Below are 23,864 nucleotides of genomic sequence, written 5' to 3'. Positions count from 1 at the left end.
GATCCCTCATTTTGTGGAGTTTATAGTGTAGTGCATGAAGCAGGTATTAATCAAATGAGGCTACTCCGAAGGAGAAGCAGATGAGGCCATGAGGCCCTATGACAGCAGGACCAGAGGTAGCTGGCTGGCCAGCAAAGGCTTCGCTAAGAAAGAAGCAGTGCACAGAGAGAAACACCAGAAGGATGAGTTGAAATTCAGTAGGTGAGCAAAGCTGGGGGCAGGGGGTTCTAGTCAAAGAAGGGAAGAAATGATCCAGCCTCTGGAAGGAGAAGCTTGGCTTCTGTAGATGTAGACCTTCTGACAGAGCAAGCCTGATGAACACTGAGACCAGAGCGATAGGAAGTGGCCAGAGCATTCTAGACATTGTGGGCTGCATCAAGAGCTGTCAACAGAGACTGCATGTGGAAAAAAAAAAAAATGAAATGGAAGCAAAGCAAAAAATGATCAAGAATAGAATCTCAAGATCTGAAGATAGACAATGATGTAACTAAGTCCAAGAAGTGGTTAAATAATTCCATGAACTATACAGCTAGTTGTGTTACTGCAAGAATCTAAGTTTACTGGAACTACATTATGAAAATTTGAGGAAATGCAACATGGTATTAATAATTTTTGCTGTTTCTTGGAGACAGAATATTAGACTAGATGCCCCTCTAGTTTGACAGGTGAAATACAATGTGCGTTTTCAGCAAGGAGCCCTCAGCTTTCACTGCTATGAAAAAATATGACATTTAATTTTTTTGACAGGCAATTATATACAGATAAACATTTCAGACTTCTGGAATTATTGCAATAATTATTTTACTAGAAAATAATCATGTATAACTTAATACCTTTAAATACAACATTGTCAAATCATAACTATTTACATAAGATGAATTAGTTGCCGTTTTTAAGCTTTTAAAACATAGACATCGAATAACTAAACTTCCTGAGGTTCACTTAAATATTATGATATTAGACTGAGACTAATTCCAAAGCTTTGTTGAAAGCTGGAGAGTTGTTCTGCCTTTCTCTTGATAGTCGTAGTTGGTATCGACTAGGGAACCCTCCCCATTACACATAGAGTCTTTTGTCATTCACCATGTGCAAAAACGATCATCTTAGCTATCCATACCATAAGCACCTCCTATGTATATACTTTAATATTCTCCTTTAGATCTCTTTACTATAATCTACTGGCAATACTGTAGCCACAATGAGAGCAAAAATAGGAAAAGAACTGGTATAACTCCTAGAAGTCACTTCAGAGCTCAATGTCACCAAAACTTTTATTTCCATGCATTCCTTCATTAACGAAACAAGTACATAACAAAACTGCCTGATTTGAGTTTTATTTCCTTTCTGAGCTCTTGATCTCTTCTTGGTGAAAATGCTCTACTAGTTAGAGCCCAAAAAGGAAAAAGTGAAGAGAAACAGAAGTTCAACAGAGGTATCATTTGGGTATTATGGGAACTATTTTAACATACAGGCACTCTAAGATATTTGCCAAGAATGAAATAAATTACTTCACCTCACATGACAAATGAAAGGTAGAAGGGCAAAAAAAAAAAAACAGGTGAAGCTCATAGAACCTTCTAAGTTCACTCACCTAGGTGATATCTATTACATTAAAATTAAACAAAACCATGTATGTTTAGGGATGGCTCATATAAGACACAAATCTGCAAAAAAAAAGTCACCATGAACATAGAAAAAAAATCAACATAAAAATGACACATCAGATTTTGTTTTAAATGGTCTAGTAAGACTTAATTTTAGGGTAAGATAAAGCATGAGAAATAAAACTTTTAGTTTTCTCATATACCCATTTTAAGGTTAACATGAGTTTTAGGAACAAAGGCCAACAACACTACTTTCTCAACATTGTTATGACACAGAGGAAAGTGAAAAAAAAAAAGTACATTTAAGGAATGTCAGTTTTTCTACGAAGCACATTCTATTGCTTTCCATGTACCATCAAGTTCAACACAGTATTATGAAACTGAACAAACACATCTGACTTCCAGTATATATACATAATGTTCTTTCTAAGAAGACATGTTACCTTCCTGATACTGCATGGGTTTGTAAACTCTCTTTTTACTAATCTACTAGGCACACTGGCAGCTCAAGAGTCTTTCCAAAAAGAGGAATTAAGGCCAAGCAAGACAAAGAATTTGCTGATACACATATGTCACTCCAAGAATTTCCCTGACAAAGTCTCCACGCCCAATTTAATTACTTCCCTACTGTAAAAACACTTTCCATCTGCATTTATTCTAATCTTTTCAAATCCAAAACCAACACACTATAAAGCTAGCTAAATAAATGAATGATATTAGCTTTAGGTTCCAAGACAGGGAGCATTTTATAAGGCAGTGGGTCTCCAGCTCCCATGCATTTTGTGCTGATACAATATTTCATTTTGAGCTCAGTTCTTTATTTTAGATTTGTTTAGAATAGAATTACTTAGCCCCAGGCCTTAAATCTCTCTCTCTTTCTCTCTCTCTCACACGCACAGGGAAGGGAAAGAGTTGAGGGGAAAGAGAACATGAATGTTTGTGGTTCTTAATAAGCAAAAAGAATGCACCCACACATGTATACACTAAAGTAATGTTGTCCAGTGTCTATAATAAAAGCATTTTCATGTAGTTTTTTTTTTTTCAGTTGTTCATAAAAACTGAACCTCAGTACATGCATATGCTGAATACTATTTTTGGCCTCCCTTGACTTGTTGACTGTTCACAAGTGATTGTATCCTTTCTGTGCATCATGTTCTTTAGCTCTTCTTATTCTCTATTTGGTGTTCCGTCACTGCACTAAATAATGCCATTATGGCACTCCCAGCTCTAACATCTGTGAGTAAACAGAGAATCCAAGAATAGCCATCTCTTTTTGTTCCTTGACATTGTGAAGCTGTGGAGGTTGTCTTTTGGACCAGAAGTTAGGAGAAAGGACCAGATGTTATTAAAATGTTTGGGCAACACTGAACCAATAAACAATTCCAGGTTTTACTGAAGGCCTTTCCATCTCGGGTTTTTATAAATAAGATTTGTTTTATTTGTTTATTTTTTATATCACTAAGCTTTATTGCCTTTAGAAATTGATTTGCATCTAGGTGGTGTGGTGGTGAAGAATCCACCTGCCAATGCAGGAGACACAGGTTTGATCCCTGGGTCAGGAAGACCCTCTAGAGGAGGAAATGGCAACCCACTCCAATATTCTTGCCTGGAAAAACCCTATGCACAGAGGAGTCTGGTGGGCTACAGCCCATGGGGGTCACAAAGAGTCAGGCACAACTGAACATGCATACATGGAAAGGATCCATATATTGCAGATTAGAAAACTTTTATAAGCAGCTAATCCATGGCAACTAAATAGCAGTTTATAAGAAGTCAAGATATTTTTCAATTAATATATATTGTATAAAATATATAATACAATGTATTTAAAATAATCTATTAAACATAACTTATTTACCATAAATGTAAAATTATATTTTTAAGGCTATATGGGCTGGGATTTCCTAGATAAGAGAATGATCTAGTTAAGGTTTAAATACATTGAAATCTGAACTCTCTCTTCTTGAACTTACTGATATAAACTGTAAACACTGAATCAGTTTAGTGACTTTCTGCTTCTTTAAAATGTATTAAAGTACAGCACTATTTGTTCAAAACTCTTGAGTGGCCTCAAAAATAAAAAACATTGATATACAGTATTAATAAAAATAATAATTATGTTGTTCTGTTTTCCCTACTACCCATCAAGACCAGCAGCTGGCAAAGACTATCTAATTAGCTAAATAACAAGTCATAGGTGGATTTTTCATAGACGTCAGCAAAATGGTCAGGAAGGAAACATCCACAAGCAATAGAGCTTGAGTTTCCTCTCCCCATATGTCCTGGAATTACTCTGCTGCTGCTGCTGCTAAGTCGTTTCAGTTGTGTCCGACTCTGTGCAACCCCATAGACAGCAACCCACCAGGCTCCCCCGTCCCTGGGATTCTCCAGGCAAGAACACTGAAGTGGGTTGCCATTTCCTTCTCCAATGCATGAAAGTGAAAGCGAAGTCGCTCAGTCGGGTCTGACTCTTAGCAACCCCATGGACTGCAGCCCACCAGGCTCCTCCATCCATGGGATTTTCCAGGCAAGAGTACCCGAGTGGGTGCCATTGCCTTCTCTGGAATTACTCTACTTTGTAAGAAAAAATTTAATAGTTCACCCATTTCCTAATGTTCCAATAAACTAAAACTATTTGGTTCTGTATTGATACCTAATCATGAAAGACAAAGATCAAATGTCAAAAATCCTATACCATATCATATAGTAATACTTTTGATGATTCAAGAGAAAAAAACACATACAATCATTTCACTATCTATCCCTAATATATACAGCAATTAACTACAGGAATATCATATTACATAAGAACAAGATTTACTCAAATTTTAAATGGACTGTATATAGTATATACTTGCTTCCTAAAAGGAAAATACGGTGGTCATTAACATTATACCTAGATCTGTATTGTTTTACTGTACCAAGAAAATCATTATATACATCATAGGCTGGAGTGAGTAGGACAAAATAAACTAGATCCATTTCATCATTAAACACAAATTTGTTACTGCAATAAGTTGAGTTATGCCATTAATATTAGGTTGGCCAAATATTTCGCTCAGATTTTTCTGTGATAGTATGAAAGACCTGAACAGACCTTTTGGCCAACCCAATATTACTATATGAAGGGTGTGTGTGTGTATACATGTTCAGTCATACTCAACTCTTTGTGACCCCATGGACTATAGCCTGCCAAGCTCCTCTGTCCATGGAATTTTCCAAGCAAGACTACTGGAGTGGGTTGCCACACACTCTTTCAGGGGATCTTCCTGACCCAGGAATCAAACCTGAATCTCTTGTGTCTCCAACACTGGCAGATGAATTCTTTACCACTAGCGCCACCTGATTACTATTGTAATAGTATTTAAAACACTTTTACTGACCTTTAAAATTGAGGCCTGGATTTTAAAACAAAAACAGTGAAAATGTATAGGCCTAAAAATGTCTGTTGTGCACCTGGTCCACACACAATTAAATGGTGCCAAAGTCCTGTATGTAATGGTCTGATCACTTTAATTCATCATTTCTTCAGGCTTTATATAAACATAAAAAGAATATCAGGGCTTCCCTGATAGCTCAGCTGGTAAAGAATCTGCCTCCAATACAGGAGACCCCAGTTCAATTCCTGGGTCAGGAAGATCCCCTAGAGAAAGGATAGACTACCCATTCCAGTATTCTTGGGCTTCCCTGGTGGCTCAGGTGGTAAAGAATTCGTCTGCACTGTGGGAGACCTGGGTTCGATCCCTGGGTTGGGAAGATCTCCTGGAGAAGGGCATGGCAACTCACTCCAGTATTCTTGCTTGGAGAATTCCAATGGACAGAAGAATCTGGGCTACAGTAGACGGGGTCGCAAGGAGTTGGACATGAATGAAGTGACTAAGCACAAAAAGAATGCCAAGTTAATTTTGGTTGTTCCAATTTGATGACATTCTCAAATCTAGCAACATTTGATTGAAAAAAAAAAAAAGGTAGATTTTCAGTAAACACAGATTTAAAAGATATTCAGTTTCTGGAAAAAATTTCAGATGTCAATACATTCTAAGAAGAGAATAGAAAGAAAATTGAGGATGAACTTAATAAATACTATGGGAATATATTTTCAAGTATTCCTAGAGATGTTTCCACTATTGTTCTTTAAAGCTAACTTCCATCAGTGTCCTTTTATTAAATACCATGAGTAATGACATCCCAGCCAGTCTAATGTGTGATTTCCATACAGACAGGTTCTTTAACCCCATGTTTTACATCACAGTTGTATGTGGAGTATAACATCGTATGAGTTCTCCAAAGATGCAATTTTTCTCAGTGGAGTCTTAGCCTCTGTTTTACTGTACCTGGAATTCTGGGGTTCGGGAACATCTGATTCTGTGCACGTTTTCTTTACCTGTAAGAAAAGAGTACTAGTTAGTCTCATATGAAAAAAGAACTTCCTCATTCAGTTTCACACACTTGCTAAACTTAAAGTGGATACAGCTCTACTCACCAGGATCTCTATAAAATACTCCCCACATTTTACAGCAGCAGCATGCAGTATTAAATAGTGTATTTCATTATTATCCCATGAACAGCTGCCAAAGTCACTTCCCTAGACTCCATTAGTACGTAAAATGTTCAGCTAAAATAGCTTGGGACTTGCTTAAGTAGGAACAAAGAAACCAAAGAACCAGGTTTCCCACTTAGGAATTGGAAAGCCATACAGTTCTCAATTCACTAAGAAATGTTTTTCCAATTGATACTGCTTCTGTCTCCTACTAAAGTGCACAATAATAAACACCAGGTTCTGGGGGCAAAGCATAGTGTTAGCTAAACCATTCACATATTAATTTTCATTTTCTCAATCCAGTGGCTGTATGTTTTATATATTTCTCAGCATATCAATTAAGTTTCGGCATTGCTCACAGACTTCTCATATATATTTGAAGTATACTTTGCAGACTATATTTCAACTTTGTGGCTTTTAACCCACACAAGGTAAAGGATGAGGAAAAAAAAAAAAACAACCTTTTGCTTTTAGTATATGCTATCCAATTCTGGTCAAAAGTCTGTGGTATACCCTCTAAAATAAGGTAAAGCACACATCCATTGCCTTTCACTATTTAACTTCAAGCACAGATACTATGTCTGACAATCATGGTTTTAATGGGTACATTATATGCAAAGTAAAGGCCATTTCAAAAATTTCTTAGTTAATATGGAATATAAACAAGATACATTAATTACCAAGTACGTGGTCATACAGTCTGGGTGTTTACATTCCCATGGTCTATTTATGCAGCCTATAGACTCCCAAGGCACTTTAACTTCTAATATGCAGCATGGAAGTGAAAAAATAGTCTACTGGATATATGCCGTGAACATACAACATGAGTGTGAGTTGTGATAGAAGTGGTATTTCTTAAGAGTAGGTTTTGAATTTTAAAGATCAGCATTTTCTTTCCAGTTCACAAATACTTTCAAGTATTCCTAGAGATGTTTCCACTATTGTTCTTTAAAGCTAACTTCCATCAGTGTCCTTTTGTTAAATATTATGAATAATGACATCACAGCCAGTCTAATGTGTGATTTCCATACAGATAAGTTCTTGAACTTCATGTTTTACATCACAGTTGTATCCGGAGTGTAACATCTTGTTAGTTCTCCAAAGTTGCAATTTTTTTCTTAGTGAAGTCTTGGCTCTTAGTGAAGTGAAGTCTTATTTCCTTCCTCATCTCAGAAGAATGCGTTTTGAAAAAAAAAAAAAAACCTACACTTTCAAAAATCGGTGTCTTTGCTTTCAATTCTGAGTCTAGATATTTTATAATCAGGGGAATCAATTGTTTGCTTGATTAACTTTACTCTCTTTTGCATCTGGAGTATATATCCACACAGTATGAAAATAAAACTGATCAGCAAAGAGATTATCATTCTTACCCTATTATGTAACATCTATGCTCTCAATACAGAGCTCAACACCATGAGATGGAAGGGCAAAGAAATATCTTTGAGCAATTAGTTTTAAAAAAAAAGAAAGAAAAAGGAACACCTTTCTTAAAAATGTTAATGTAAAATCCACTATGAAACCCATGAAAGTCTTATGTCCATGAACAATTTCAAGAAAAATAAGAACCAAAAGGGAAGGATATGATATTAAAACCCTTCTTTCCTATGATTCATCACCCAAAATTATACGAACTGCCCAATGAATATGTAGAAATCACATTGAAATGAATGTTAGTTTTTGAAAGACTATGATAACTTGAGTTTGGGACTAATTAAAGAAGCTCCAGATCACACAAGCAAACTAGACAGACATTCTCAAGCAAGAGTTAGAGTGAGATAACCTTCCTGTGGTTTAAAAAAAACAAAGCTTTTAAAGAAATATTTAAACCAATGGCTTTACAAAACATCTTTATTTAAATAATTAACCAGAAAATTAATATTATTTTAATTTATTCTCAATGTATTAATGGTAATGCCAGAGAACCCATTTACTGATTACTTACTATCTAGTATGCACAGTCCTAGTTGTTGTCGTTGTTGCTTAGTCACTAAGTCATATCTGACTCTTTTGTGATTCTATGGACTGCAACCCTACAGGCTCCTCTTTCCATGGGATTTTACAGGCAAGAATACTAAAGTGCGCAGCCATGCCCTTCTTCAGGGGATCTTCCTGACCCAGGGGTCAAAGTCCCATCTCTCATCTCCTATATTGCAAGTGGGTTCTTTACCACTGATCCACCAAGGAAACACAATGATTAATAAGTATGTGATGAAAGACTGAAGTAGACATATTCTTTTAGATATTGTTAGAGTTTTGCACTCTTTAAAGTAATTCTTTCTATAGGCTTTATTCATCTGTTCATGGTCAAATGAGGGAAGAATAATATTTAGGATACCATGACTACTACAGGAGAGTTTATACAGTGTTATCCATGTTCAGAGGACAATCTACCCCAGCCAAAGGGAGAGGATGGCAACAAAGGATGTGATTTTTTAACATGTTATTGACTGTTTTTCAGAAACTAATGCCTATGGGCCACAATATTAAAGAAAGTAAAAGTGAAATTTGCTGTCATGTACAACTCTTTGTGACCCCATGGACTATATAGTCCATGGAATTCTCCAGGCCAGAATACTGGAGTGGGTAGCCTTTCCCTTCTCCAAGGGATCTTCCCAACCCAGGGATGGAACCCAGGTCTCCCACATTATAGGCGGATTCTTTACCAGCTGAGCCACAAGGGAAGCCCCTATGTCTCCACTCAATAATGTGTTAACGGACATAGGTTTCAAAGATTAAATCTGGAAAAAGGCAGGTACTTCAACATCACGGGGTTTGTCAAAGAAATAATATTTTGAAGGCCTTATAAATGATGAAGAATTTGGAATTTAATATTTGGACAATGAAGACCATTGAAGGATTTTGAAAAAACAGACTGGGTAGAGATGGTGCATAAGACAGTGTAGAAGGGGCCAGGATGAGGACTGAAAGACAGACATGAGCTTAATGCAACAAGAGAAAAAGTACACATTCCACAAAAGCAGACACAGTATTGATGGTGTATATCACTAATCCCTAGCTTTGAACAGATGCTCCTTGCTTTGGTCTGAATGTTTGTGCCCCTTCAGAATTCATCTGCAAAATCCTAATCCCTGCAAATCAGAAGTGAGCCGTTTGGGAGGTGCTTAGATCCTGAAAATGAAGGCTTTCCAAATGCTATTAATGCTCTTAAGAAAGAGACTCCACAGAGCTTCCTATCCCTTCTACCATGTGAGGAAACAATGAGAAGTCACTGGCTTTGAATCAGGAGGTGGGCTGTCATCACATAAAACCATGCTGGAGCCACCATCTTGGACTTCCCAGCCTCCATAACTAAGAGAAACAAATATATGTTTTTTATAAACTACATGAAGTTTCTCGTTATAGCAGCCCAAATGGATTAAGACAATCCCCAGATACTAGCTCACTAAGTGAATCATAGGCTTGGATTACCGTGATATTGAATGGTTTGCCTTGGAAATGAACAGAGATCATTCTATCATTTTTGATTGCATCCAGATATGCAGATAACACCACCCTTATGGTAGAAAGTGAAGAGGAACTAAAAAGCCTCTTGGTGAAAGTGAAAGTGGAGAGTGAAAAAGTTGGCCTAAAGCTCAACACTCAGAAAACGAAGATCATGGCATCTGGTCCCATCACTTCATGGGAAATAGATGGGTAAACAGTGGAAACAGTGTCAGACTTTATTTCTTTGGGCTCCAAAATCACTGCAGATGGTGACTGCAGCCATGAAATTAAAAGACACTTACTCCTTGGAAGAAAAGTTATGACCAACCTAGATAGTATATTCAAAAGCAGAGACATTACTTTGCCGACTAAGGTCCATCTAGTCAAGGCTATGGTTTTTCCAGTGGTCATGTATGGATGTGAGAGTTGGACTGTGAAGAAAGCTGAGCGCCGAAGAATTGATGCTTTTGAACTGTGGTGTTGGAGAAGACTCTTGAGAGTCCCTTGGACTGCAAGGAGATCCAACCAGTCCATTCTAAGGAGATCAGCCCGGGGTGTTCTTTGGAAGGACTGATGCTAAAGCTGAAACTCCAGTACTTTGGCCACCTCATGCGAAGAGTTGACTCATTGGAAAAGACTCTGATGCTGGGAGGGATTGGGGGCAGGAAGAGAAGGGGACGACAGGCGATGAGATGGCTGGATGGCATTACTGACTTGATGGACGTGAGTTTGGGTGAATTCTGGGAGTTGGTGATGGACAAGGAGGCCTGGCGTGCTGTGATTCAAGGGGTTGCAAAGAGTTGGCCACGACTGAGCTACCGAACTGAACTCTGTACTAAAGTGAATCAGTCTATCAGTGAGAGATGATGAAGACCTAAATTAAGACAGGAGTTATGGGGAGAGTTGAGAAAATGTTTTTAACAGATATTTCGAAGACAAAAATGACAGCCTATTGTTACTGACTAAAACAAAGTATAAAAGAGAATATGATCTGAATAAACACCATTGCTGACTCAATGGACACAAATCTGAGCAAACTCTGGGAGACAGTAAAGGACAGGGAAGCCTGACATGCTGCAGTCTATGGAGTCAAAAAGAGTCAGACTCAACTCAGCGACTGAACAGCAACATGATGTGATCTTTTAATCTGTCCTTGAAAAAACTTTGGTAATAACAAAGATCAAAAATGTTAACTTACAACTTCATTAAAATACTTCACAACCCTATCTTTTTTCTGAATTGATGAAGAAAAGTTAGATAAATTCTTAAGAAACTTATTTTGCAAATTCCTATTATGCAGAGCCATTCATCATGACCCATAGGAGCTCCAATCATGAAGAAAATTAAAAATAGAACTGCCGTATGATCCAGGAATCCCACTCTCAGAAATATGCCCAGAAAAAAATTTAATTCAAAAGCTGCATGCACCTTTATGTTCACAGCAGCACTGTTCACAATAGCCCAAACCTGAAAACAACCTAAATGTCCATCAACAGATGAATGGATAAGGAAGACATGTACATATATACAACAGAATACTACTCCGCCGTAAAAAAGAATGAAATAATGCCATTTGCCCTTTCATGGATCACAGTCTTGTCATAAGGAAGGGGCTTGCATAACTCAGTGAAGCTATGAGCCATGCCAATTAGGGCCACTCAACATGGACGGGTCATAGCAAAGTCTGGGAAACAGTTGTTTGAGCAAACTCTGGGAGACAGTAGAGGGGAAAGCAGCTTAGTGTGCTGCAGTCCATGAGGTTGCAAAGAGCGTCAGATGTGACTTAGCAACTAAACAACAACCAAAAAAGTCATTTGCAGCAACATGGATATAACTAGAGATTATCATACTAAGTGAAGTAACTCAGAAGAGAAAGACAAGTGTCCCACTTGGGGTATAAAAAGAGAGAGAGACAATACCATATGATATTACTTATATGTGGAACTAAAATATGACCTATCTATAAAGAAAAACAAATTCATAAACATGGAGAACAGACTTCTTGCCAAGGGGTAGGAAGCTAGGGAGCAGGATGGACTGGGAGTTTGGGATTGGTAGATGCAAACTATTACATTTAGAATGGATAAACAACAAGGTCCTCCTGTATAGCACAGGGAACTATATTCAATACCCTGTGATAAACCATAATGGAAAAGAATACAAAAAACTGAGTCATTTTGCTGTACAGCAGAAATTGACACAACACACTATATCAACTATACTACAATAAAAAATAAATTAATAAAAATAAATTTAAAAAAACTTATCTCAGTACCTTCATCCTGGAATTAGAAGCCAAATAGACAGTTTTACCTAAATTTAAACACACTGTCCTATTTGAGAGATCAATACTTCATTAAATGGTGACTGCTGAGATATACACACTATTAAAGATAGACTACTCTTACAAAATACATACAATTTTGTCTTTAAGGACTAATTTAGTTTCAAATTTATTTTGAATAAAGTTGAAAACAAGCAGATCAAGAAACGAGACAGAATTTCATGCCCATAATTTAAATCCAAATCTCAGATTTCATAAGACACAGTAGGAAGTGAACAAAAGAATATGCCAAGAGAAAAAAGACAAAAAATGTTGCTGCTGCTGCTGCAGTCAGTCGTGTCCGACTCTGTGCGACCCCATAGACGGCAACCCACCAGGCTCCCCTGTCTCTGGGATTCTCCAGGCAAGAACACTGGAGTGGCTTGCCATTTCCTTCTCCAAACATGTTAAATGCACTTAATTGATGGCAAAAATGTGGATTTTAACCCTACTTAATGTTATAAAAGTACATGCAAAAATCAAAGTAAGATGAAAAATACTTTAAAGTTTAACTATTTCAAGAATATAACTATTAGTATGTAATGAAGATATAAATATCAAATGCTGAAATTTTTGAATGAATGAACAACAGCTGAAATATTTGAGTGTTTATTATATGCTATGCAATGCTTAGGCAGTTACTAATTTTTACCCCAAGTCACAGATGATAATACTGAGAAATAGAAAGATTAATCTGCAAGCAATTTATGTAGTAAATTTCAAATCCAGATCTCTGGGGGCATTTTAACCACTAAATGTTAAAAACCTAAAATTCATAAACACATAAACTATATTGTTTAAAATGAAGATCAAAACATTTTGATATTTAAAAGTTCAATTTTTATTATATTATACTAATGATAATTACTGCCATCTATTAAGCAAGTATTCTTTCAACTGGTATTAGACTATTGTTGCTGTTGTTTAGTCTGCCCATGGGATTTCGCAGGCAAGAATACTAGAGTGAGTTGCCATTTCCTTCTCCAAGGCTCTTTCCAACTTAGGGATCAAGCCCACGTGTGTCATTTAGTCTATGAAGATAGGCATGATGCCTGAAATTCTATTAAAAATGAGAAAACTAAGGCTCAAAGAGGTTAAAAACCTAGCAATGTCTCACAGCTAACAGGGAGAGAATTAGAACCGAATGCTATATAGCAAGCCTTTCTCTCTTACATTCCATTTGCCAGTTGCTTTTATTATGCTAAGTCACTTCAGTCGTGTCCCACTCTGTGCGACCCCATAGATGGCAGCCCACCAGGCTCCCCCGTCCCTGGGATTCTCCAGGGAAGAACACTGGAGTGGGTTGCCATTTCCTTCTCCAATGCATGAAAGTGAAAAGTGAAAGTGAAGTCGCTCAGTCGTGTCCGACCCTCAGCGACCTCATGGACTGCAGCCTACCAGGGTTCTCTGTCCATGGGATTTTCCAGGCAAGAGTACTGGAGTGGGGTGCCATTGCCTTCTCCATGCTTTTATTAGGTTTGTTTTAAAATGAAGAGTTGAAACTAACATTTTGTGGAAAATTTTTGAAGGAGACCCTACTAGCTACTTCTTGTGATATATCAACTATTAAGTGAATCTTTTAAATTGGATGATGGAAGTAACCAGTTTTTAACCAAACAATAGTAACATGTAAAGTCCATAAGCAAAGTAAGATGTAATTTTGAGCAAATTATCCAAATATCTTTCATGCCCACCACCACCGTTAATACCCTAACAAGTGCAAAAATAGTGTAATGTAAAAAACAATCTCTGTTTTGTTGTTGTTGTTGCTGTTGTACATCTGAAGCATCAGGATTCATTCATTCAAAAGGCTTTACCGAGTTTCTTGGGGTATACGAGGTACCATTCTAGGCACAGAGATGAACTAAACTTGAACAGTCCACCAAAGTTGCCCCTAGCCACGTGTGGCTATTTAGAACTTGAAATATGGTTAGTCTAAATTGATATCTGCTGTAAGTATAAAAGGCACAGGGGACTTAAAAGACACAGTATGTAAAAAAAAGGGAAAATATTTCAATATTTTATATAATATTGATATATAACAATAATATTATATAAGTGAAATGAAATTTAGGTATATTCTGTTATAAACATTTCCTTTTATTTTTCTAACAAAGCTAAAATCACAAGTGGCTCAGATTATACTTTTGTTGAATGGCACTGACTTAGACCAACAAAATCTGCCTGCATGGATCATGCATTCTAGTTGAGAAGATATACAATTAAAAAGTAAGCAGATAAGCAAAGAATATAATGTCAACAGCAGTGATTGCCAAGAGGAAATAAAGCAGAACAAGGAGGCAGAAAAGACTGGTCAACAACATTACATTAGCTAGACAGTTATTAAAAAAATGACGCTTCTTTTTCATGAAACCATTCTTCAAATCTTTAGGCTGACATGAACAATATAAACTGTACTTTTTAAACAATTATAAAGAATGCGAGATCTGGTATTGAGAATAATGAATACTTTTAATATCTGGAAAATACATATAGAAAATATAATTTCTAGGACGTTTTGCACTATGAAAATTGTGTTCAATTATAAAGATCGCCTTGAAGTTTTTCACATTTTCTAGCCTCTAAATACTTTGAGAGGCTTATAATCTTTTGAGGAAAACAGAATTAGCTCATAAAAAAAAATTGCAAAGAAAAACGTTTCTTTTATCCTATCTACCATCTTCTAAAAAAGCTGGAACCAATTATCCCAATTATTTTGTACTTAATCTTGCTGTTTATAAATCCTGAAACAGTAATGATAAAAAAAATGTAAAGGATGGAATAATGGAAAAAGACATTTTGAAAGAGCTCTTTTGTAACTTTATTTTATTTTGAAATGAACTTTAACAATAAGGCCTTAGAACATACTATACAGTGATAATAAAAGATCAATTCGAAACTCTAAATGCAAAATAAAAACTTTAGAAATAAAAGTTTTCTGTTATAAAGAGTAACATACAAATTCCTATAGGTGGTATGTAAGACGGTCTTTATTTCCTCACTGAACCGTGTAGAAATCTAATATAGATCTGAATGCATTACTGTTTAAGGAAAAGAATGGATAAAAATAGATATAAAAATAAAATTTGTTCCTTCAGTGCAAATTGATTGTAGGTTATCACATGAAATACTATTTGTAAATACAGAAAGTGATGCAGAATTACTGTCAATAATAATTGTCAGCTTTGATTCTATTTCAAATGTGAATAATACAAAATGTGAATCTGACTCATAAATAATATGTATACAAATACTGTAGTGTATCAATGCCTAGAATACACACTTTATAAAATGTATTTTATGATTAGGTTAGATAAATTATTATAAATTATTGCTGATAAAGCAAAATGGGAACCTAACTTTAGTTACCATAAGTTTTGATTTAGTAAAATAAAGGAGAGAGAGAGACATACTGAGATATAAATTTTTATGTGCCATTTTTTTCATATTTTCTAATAGAATTTGGCCATATTTGAATTTTAAATTACATATCAGAATTTAAAGGTTTTTCTTTTAATTATTGCAGCTTTACTCTAGAAACGTAAATTACCCTCTCATTTAATACATCTTCATTAGCTGATTCTTTTTAACACATTTAATTTTTTTTCAATTAGTTGAACCAAACTTAGAATTTAATGTGCTTCCACCCAGATCATCCTGTTCTCTAATTAATAGCACTAAATAAATATGAATTAAACTATGTTTTTTTCTATTTTACTCCAGAATGCACACAATAACATAGGTAAAAAAATATAAAAGTAGGTATACAAATTAACTTTAAAATCGAGTCAAAGTAATAATAGTTGGCATATTCAAGTAAATACATATTTTTTGCACTAGAGGCTTTTGTCAAAAATTATTCTAATGTTTATTTACTTAGAGTAATGAAAGAAAATATATGTTCATTTTTTAAATATAATATTTACAAGTTAAAACTACTTTAGAATTTAGCACAGGATATACCCTTTAATGTGATAACCTATGATTACTTGGGCATCCATGTGGTACAATTTATATTGAGAAGATGAGCACAGAATTGCTACTTTACTAGCCACACACAGATAAAATTTATACCTTCTAAACTATCTTCAATGAAAACGTCTCCACATTTCTCAGAGAGATCTATTTTACATTTTAAAGGTATGTTACAATGGAGTACTTGACTTCTAAAAAAAAATCTTTGGAACACAAAGTTTGTCACACAGAATTTTAAAAAAGATAGATCTGTTTCAATATGCCCACACAAATTTGAGAGGTTTTTCCAAAAAAATGTAAATACCATGTCGCCAAATGGTGTTCAAAAAATTAAAGTTTTGTAGACAGACTTTGTAAAAATCTAATCACTAAATAATCTAATAAAAACCATTTTTATAAAGTGTCATTCTTCCTTAGAAACAAAAATCTTATGGCTCTATAATTCACACATTTCTGAAATTCTTTTCATGGGGTTAGGGAAGTTTCTTTACTCCTCCCTTTTCTTAGTATATTCCTCCTCAGTATCTATATCATTGCTTACCTGAGCTTCTCCCTGTAACACCAAGTATGGGTTTCCAAAAGCCCAAGCTCCCACTTATTTATAGTAAAAGTGAGAGAACTCTGCTGCATAACCGCAAGTCTGCATCTACTTCAGTCTAGAAAAATTCTTTAATGGATATTCGTAGACAAAATATAAAGATACAAATGAATATTCTGTCATTAGCTGCAACAGTAAACAAAATTAACACATACACCTATAATAGTAGTGTTAGAGGGTTAATAAAAACAAATCCACCCCCTAAACCCTGAAGTGAAATTATTTTACCCCTCTAGTATTGGAGTGTCATGGCAATCTTACTTGATTTCTGGCCTTTATGCAGGAACCTTCCAGGACTCAGGTTTGGGGGAGGGAGGTTATATAAAATTACACACTGGGGAGGAATTATGTTTTAAAGTTAAAAAATCCTATAGGCTATAACTCTTCATCAACTACAACTGTCACAATAGGGTTCAAATTATTTGAGAGTTCATTGCAAGGTTGGATATATTTAAAAAGCAACTTAGTAACAATGACTCAGGGAAACAAAGCATAATTATTCATGTACAGTGTATATGTATTAAATCAAACGTCAAACTACATGAGCTTTTAAAATTCTGGAGTACATTTTCTCCTTAGTTATGCCATGGTCACTTGTCACCTGCCATAAACTCCACATATACTGTATAAAATATTCAGGAAAATTTCAACCTCTTTCTAACAGTATGTTTTTTCATTATTATCCACCAGGGACCATATCAAAAGTAACACAGTACTTAAAATGCCACAAAAGGAACCATAAGATGCCTTAACATATCATGTTACAGCTCATATGAAAGTTGGTCCCCTCCTAAGTCTGGAAATGAGACTAGATTGCTATAATACTTAGCATAAATATAAACAGACAAGGGTTAAAATGATTTCCTCAAAAATATGTGCTATAAACTCCTAAGAGATATTTACCTATACACATTGGTCTTTTTATACTTTTGAACATGTATCTTTGCAGTCCTTGGTGTCTCAAAACAGATAGATTAAAACAATAAAAAGGAAAATAGAATATGCAATTCTAAACTAAGAACTAAATACTCAATGAGCATAATGTTAATTTGGTAAAATCCACTGCAGTTAAATTCGAATTGCTGACTACTATACACGTTATCACTGAACCAGTAAAGAATAAATCCACCCGTTTTAAATATGAAAATCTTTAGATTTCCCTCCATTTGAGTGAAGAGTTATGAATTCACACCAACAACCCTTTAAAAATAATCTTACAAACTGATCTTATTCCCCTAAACAGAGAAATCTTGCGAATGTTTTCAACAACGATTTTTATATCTTTGTTTTCTTTTCCTTTTTTAGATATTGGAATGTTTTGGCCACAAGGTTAAGAAAAACTTCCCCATTTATCATGACCTGCCAAGCACAACTGGCCCCTAGAAAACACAGTCCTCTACCACTTAACAAATTCAGCTCATCTTAGTCATGAAACTTCAAAAGAATTTGGCCACAGGCATAGGTTAACGATCATTTGTTTTAAAACATAAATATCAATCACTGTGTAACATACTCTAGTGCACCTAGTATCATTTGTCTACTAAGTACAATTGGTAACTAACCTTTTCAATTTGAACAATAATCAACATAGAGATAGTCTGGTTTATTAATATATAATTGTTGAATTTCAGTAAAAATTTCTGTTAAAATCTCTTGCTTGAATACATATATATACATTTTAAAAAAATATTTTCAACAAATATTTTAAAACCTAATGTGCTCAAAGGTATCACAATAACTGGTAAGGGAAACAGAGAAAGTCTTTTAAAAACAAATTGATAGGTAGAATGTAAACAATAAAATGTTAAAGGCAATTTTAAATTGAACAACATATACCTGTAGATTAATCTGAAGATGAATTTACATGATATTAATATTTCTGGAACAACATATTGATTAAAAAGTATAAACAGACAGCTACATTTTCAAGTTTTGTAAATTTTAAATTGTTTATCTTCCATTAAAATAACAATTTTTAAAGAGAAAATCCTGTGGTGTTGGCATCAACTTCTTTATTTTTAAAATTAAACTATACACAATAAGCAAAAATGTATCTGTAGGACACTGTATTTTACTTTGGTTTTTAAATGATATTTAGATTTTGGAATTCAAAAGCAGCATTTCAAAATCTAAAGTACTTTTATATTAATCTATTTTGCATAATCATTGTTATAAATCATATTTCCTCAGGTTTTAATCCAAAAATGAAATTCTTCATTAGCAGAGTTAATAAAACACAGATTGTGGCATAATTTACACTCTAAAAAAAAACACAAGTTATGTGATTTCCATTTTAATAGATTTTCTATCGAATTAAAGTAACATTCTGAATTACCTGCAAGCTAAGGGCAAAAGACAAAACAGTTCCATGTGAAACATATTTCACATATACAAATACGTAGTCAGAAAAAATAGTCCCATTAACTATGTAACTCCAGGTAAAAACTAAGCAATTTATTATAAATATTTTCAAATGTACAAGTTGATTCTTTACATGGAAGTGAAATTTAATCAGGTAATTTCAAAATTTCTGTGGTCCTAAATACTTGGTTATCATAAAGAATGAAGTACCCTCTATAGTCTCAATGTAAAAATAGATCCCCAGAGTGGTTAAACTCCAGGGTTAAAGAGTAAAGGAATTACAGATTAGGTTTATCTGTCGTGACGGTCTCATTCTAGGTAAACAGAATAAATAATTGAGATATACTTACAATTTTTTCCTCTTTGACCTCAATTAAAATGGCTTTCTGAGAGCAGGTTCTAAAGACAATTTATCCTGGTTTCCTCAATACACACTTATGAAGTCATCTGGCTTTTGTATTTCTCCAACAGCTGTGTTACCTTCAAAATTGGTTTATAGTATTTCCCCAAAGCAAAATGTGAGACAGCCCTTGACACACACAACCACCTTCCTTCTGCGGGTGGCTGAGTTCAAAAAGTCAGATCATACAATTTCAAAAATTCTCACAACAATAATTTATAAAGAACTTCGAGGAGGAAAGAGAGAAATCAAAGGGATTTAAAAAATTGGCCTCTCTTTCTATCTCTCTTTCTCTCTTCTTCCCTCTCCTCCCCGTCTCCCTAAGAAGTTATAACACAACACATCATATGATTATTCGTATTTGCTTTTGTTGTCAGTTTGATAATATTTCAGTAGTTTAGGAAAAGTTAGGTGCAAGAACAAACAGGCAAAAAAGTGAAATAAGGTAGTGCAACATCATTATTCAATTACACAGGATTCCAGAAAACAGTAACCGCAAGTCAGGAAAGGAGCAGGAAACTGGATAGTGCTGACTGATGCTCAGTAGACCCTGGAAGCCAACCTGGCAAACTTATTGACTGTGATAATTCATCCTCCCTTTCTTCAAACAGGTTCCCTAAACAAGCTAACTCTGGCAGTAAATCAGTTTTCACAGACACTTAGAATTAGAAGACATTTTCTCCTCCTGAATTATGCTTTTCTCACAAGAAAATAAAACAGTACCAATAGAAAGCAAACCCTTCCTCAGTCATGAAAGAAATCTTGAATGAAAGAAATCTTTAAGATACTACAATTACTTGGACAATTCACCCACAGTTTCGTTCTGTGATGCAGCAAAAACACCAATTCACAATCTTTCTTCATGAGATTCAAAGATTTATACACACACACACACACACACATATATATATATATGCATATAAGTAATTTAACCCAAAGCATTTCAAAGGCTTCCACCTCAAGGTTTTAAATCAAAGCAAGTGTTCAAGTGCATATTCAAATGAAGGTAAAGACCAACTGGAAACTTAAGGTATTGTTATGAAGCTAAAATTAAACTTAAGATCATAATTTTGGGGGAAAAAGTTCCATAAATGGAGGAAAATATTTGTTTTCATAGAAAATATAACATGCTTATTGAGATGACTATATCAGAAATCTAATGAAAATATCCAATTGAGCACAAGATTTCAAAACAAAAATTATCCAGAAAAAAAAGCCTTTCATTTAAATAGCTGGTATTAATTTTTTTAAATCCTACATCATGCATCTTATTAAAAGGGAAACATCCCTCAAAGTCTACTACAGTTTTCTAAGGAGCACTAATCTGTTAATTAGCAATTATTTTATCACCTGCATTTCTTCTTAGCATTAATATAAAGTATAGTAGTAATTTAATTTTGAATTAAAATTCAAAATTATTGACTTTTATTAAGTAAAAACAAAGAGTATTTAATAGCTTCAGCATGGACCAACTAGCGATTTTCTCTATAATGACCTATTCACTCAAATTTTATGTACATATTTCTTCTATCATCCTTGTGCTAAAACTGAGAAAAATCCAAACTTATTTTACCTAATACTATTTGCTGAGATAGAACTGCCTACACTTCAAGGATTTACCACATAACACAATAATTATAACGCTTCAATCAAAAGCTAAATTCAACTTACCTCATTCAAAGTCCAAAAACCTGAAGCTAATTCCAGTTTTATTTGGAAGTTTTGTGTGTGCGTGCATGTGTGTGAAGTTCAACAGCCAATAAATTCCATTTTCCAGTGAGAGCAGAATGAAACCCGGTTCAAGGATTACAGAACAGTCTGCAGAGTTTATAGTCTCAAACCAACATCCAGGTAGCTTTAAAAACACCTTGCTCTGTCATGAACCTCTGTGCTCCAGAAGCAGTGCATTTATTTAGGTTAACCAGGAGACCTGGAGAGTAAACACTCTTGGCTCTGACCAATGGCTTTCTGCGCCTTTCTGTTTATAGTAAGATGACTTGCCATCAGAGGTCACCCCCATCAACAGCTCCCGTCTTTCACTGGGATCTGAATTATCCTGACTCCTAGGCTGTCAACCTGTTGTCATGGGGACACATTCATAACCCATTGGGGTATCTACTTGAAGAGTTAAAATCCCTGCATTAAATCTTCTAAAAGCAAATTTTACTTGACTTTCTTTTAAAGTGAAACATTTCTGCAGAAGAAATACTTCATGGCAAGTTAAGAATTGGTACACATTTAAATAAGGATTAAATAAGGATTGGTATTCTTTTAAAGTCCCAACTAGCATTTTATGGTTTTTGTTTTTGTTTTTGATGAGGCAGAAGGCTTTTAAGATTTCACTTTCACTATTACATCTCTCCAACAAGCACAAAATTGTCTTCTTCCTCTAAGCACACATATGTGCATGTTGACAAAGTGGAAAGATAATTATAGGCATTTTAATTTCATTCATCTTTAACGTAGTTTTATTTGAGGTAGAGGAAGGGGTGAACACAAAAGTGCTCACACAGCAGTTATCATTTTACGTAAAATATTTTCTAAAAGAAAACTCTTCGTGTTTTCAAAACAGAGATATGTTAAACTGCAAAGAAATGAAAAGGAAACAGAAGAGTTAAATTCAAGAGATAAGGCTAGTGCAAATAAGTCTCTTCTCTGGCACGGAGGTTCCCTTTCTTTCTAATGGTTTATAGCAAAAAAAGAATTGTTTTCTTTCAAGTAAATAATGTTATGAACTTTCCACATCTATCCCTTTAAAAATATGTCTCACAGATCTCAAAAAGAAAAACAAAAGGCTAAGCTCATGTCATAAATTCCTCCTACAATATTTCAATTTAGCATTTACAGGCATTATGGGGATTACTGCCTCCAATTTGTCTACATAATTCTGGGATGGTTATTTCTCCTTTCATTTTTCTTGGTCTCTAGTGTGGCTCTATGATACAGTAAGGGAAAGGTCTCCAAATGAAGACCAACAGCCAAGGATCCAATCATTCTGAGTAATTTGCAGCACAAGTGTTTCTTGAAGTCATTTTCATTTCTGAAGGCAGAAGTGAGTGAAAAGCCACTACCTATTTCAGGTCTGCGCTGCACTACAGAAACCTCAGCGTCCTTAGGAACTGAAGACGGCGCTATCTCCCCAGAGTACTGGGCATGGATGCTGCTGCTGAGAAACTGGTTAAGGGTCTACATCCCACCAGCAGTGGATGTTTAGCCTGGGTTTTGATGCCACTATAATACTTCTTTGACAGAGGACTGCCTCGTTCTATTAGAGTTAATAAAATGTGTTGATTAATTATTTTAGAGATCCTATTTTTGATAGATTCAGTTCTTTGATCTTAGTATGGTCAGACTCACTAAAACGCAATGTCTTCTTTGCAGCCAAACTGTCTTAAGTAGTTAGAGCTGCTTCTTTTTTTTTTTTAATTTTATTGAAGTATAGTTGATTTACAGTATTGTATTAATTTCTTCCATAAAGCAAGGTGACTAGGCTATACATATATGTGTATATATATATATGTAATTTTTCATATTCTTTCCCATTATGGTTTGTCACAAAATATTGAATATAGTTTCCCATGCTACACAATAGGATCTTACTGTTTATCTATCCTATTAGTATATATAATAGTTTTGCCTCTACCTAGAGCTTCTTGAGTATTGTAATATACATCAGAGTTTTTAAGTTCAACAGAATATGCTTTTGAATTGGCTACTTTTTAAAGGGATTATAAGTTATTCAGTATTTCCTAAACTCTGAAGACCTCTAGAAACATTCACTGAAGCAAAAATCTATGTCTCTTTCTATCCTAACTGAGACCCAACAAACCATATCTAAAACTCTGAGGAGGGCAAAATAATTTCTTCATAAATTAAAGAAGGTTGCCTGGCTGATAAGTTTCTCTCCCAATCTCAGGGGACGGGGCGGGGTTGGGGGGAGTGGAGAGAGGGCAATGAGCCACATGTGATGAAAACCCTGTAGATAAGAAAAATATAAACATGAAAATAAATGGCATTTGTAGTTTCAACTTTTAAAGAGCACAGATAACTACAATTTTTCTGAGAAATATAATCATTATCTCAGCTTACATCAGGGCAACAGAGTGTTCCCAGAATCATAAAAGTAAATGTAAACTTTTACTTTATATTGTTATAATTAAGGTCGAAAATTACACTAATGGTTTTTTAAATAACATTTTATGGACAAAGATCGTTAAGATGTCCTTCTACCCCTTGTGTACCACAATCAATTAATTATGCGACCTAACAAATAGATAAACTATCCTTTCTGAGTATTTGTTTCCCCACCTGTAAAATAAAAGTCTCTACCTCAGAGTATCGATGATATAGCACTTGTTTTTCAATGCAAACCACAAAATTGAATACTCCATTCATGAAACAGATTTAATTTACCCATTATTGCTTTCATTAGCCATGCTTAAAATCAGGCATTATATCTGTCAATCAGGGCTGCTAATTTTTATGACATAAGACTCTAGGAACAAATGAGCTAATAAAATAGCCCAAATCAAAGGTACTAGATGTTTTTAGAAGTCAGTAGAGCCTTATTATGAAGCCAAGTAAATGCTTGGTTTTCCTTATATATTAAAATACATACT

General features: G+C 34.8%; 1 protein-coding gene across 8 annotated transcripts in view; it reads right to left on the bottom strand.

Moving 5' to 3' along the window:
* EYA4 (EYA transcriptional coactivator and phosphatase 4) overlaps positions 1-23,864 on the bottom strand; it is a 323,104-nt gene that overhangs the window by 145,846 nt on the left and 153,394 nt on the right. For all 8 annotated transcript variants that reach the window (XR_001296092.2, XM_005684775.2, XM_005684778.2 and 5 more), the window contains exon 3: positions 5,939-5,988. Coding sequence is in view for 7 of the 8 variants with exons in the window: in XM_005684775.2 (XP_005684832.1) it covers positions 5,939-5,988 (50 nt within the window). In the remaining variant the exon portion in view is untranslated. The remainder of the gene's footprint in view (positions 1-5,938; positions 5,989-23,864) is intronic.

Source organism: Capra hircus, chromosome 9 (assembly GCF_001704415.2).
Source record: "Capra hircus breed San Clemente chromosome 9, ASM170441v1, whole genome shotgun sequence".
Taxonomy (NCBI): domain Eukaryota; kingdom Metazoa; phylum Chordata; class Mammalia; order Artiodactyla; family Bovidae; genus Capra; species Capra hircus.
This window is presented reverse-complemented; position numbering and strand designations above follow the sequence as displayed.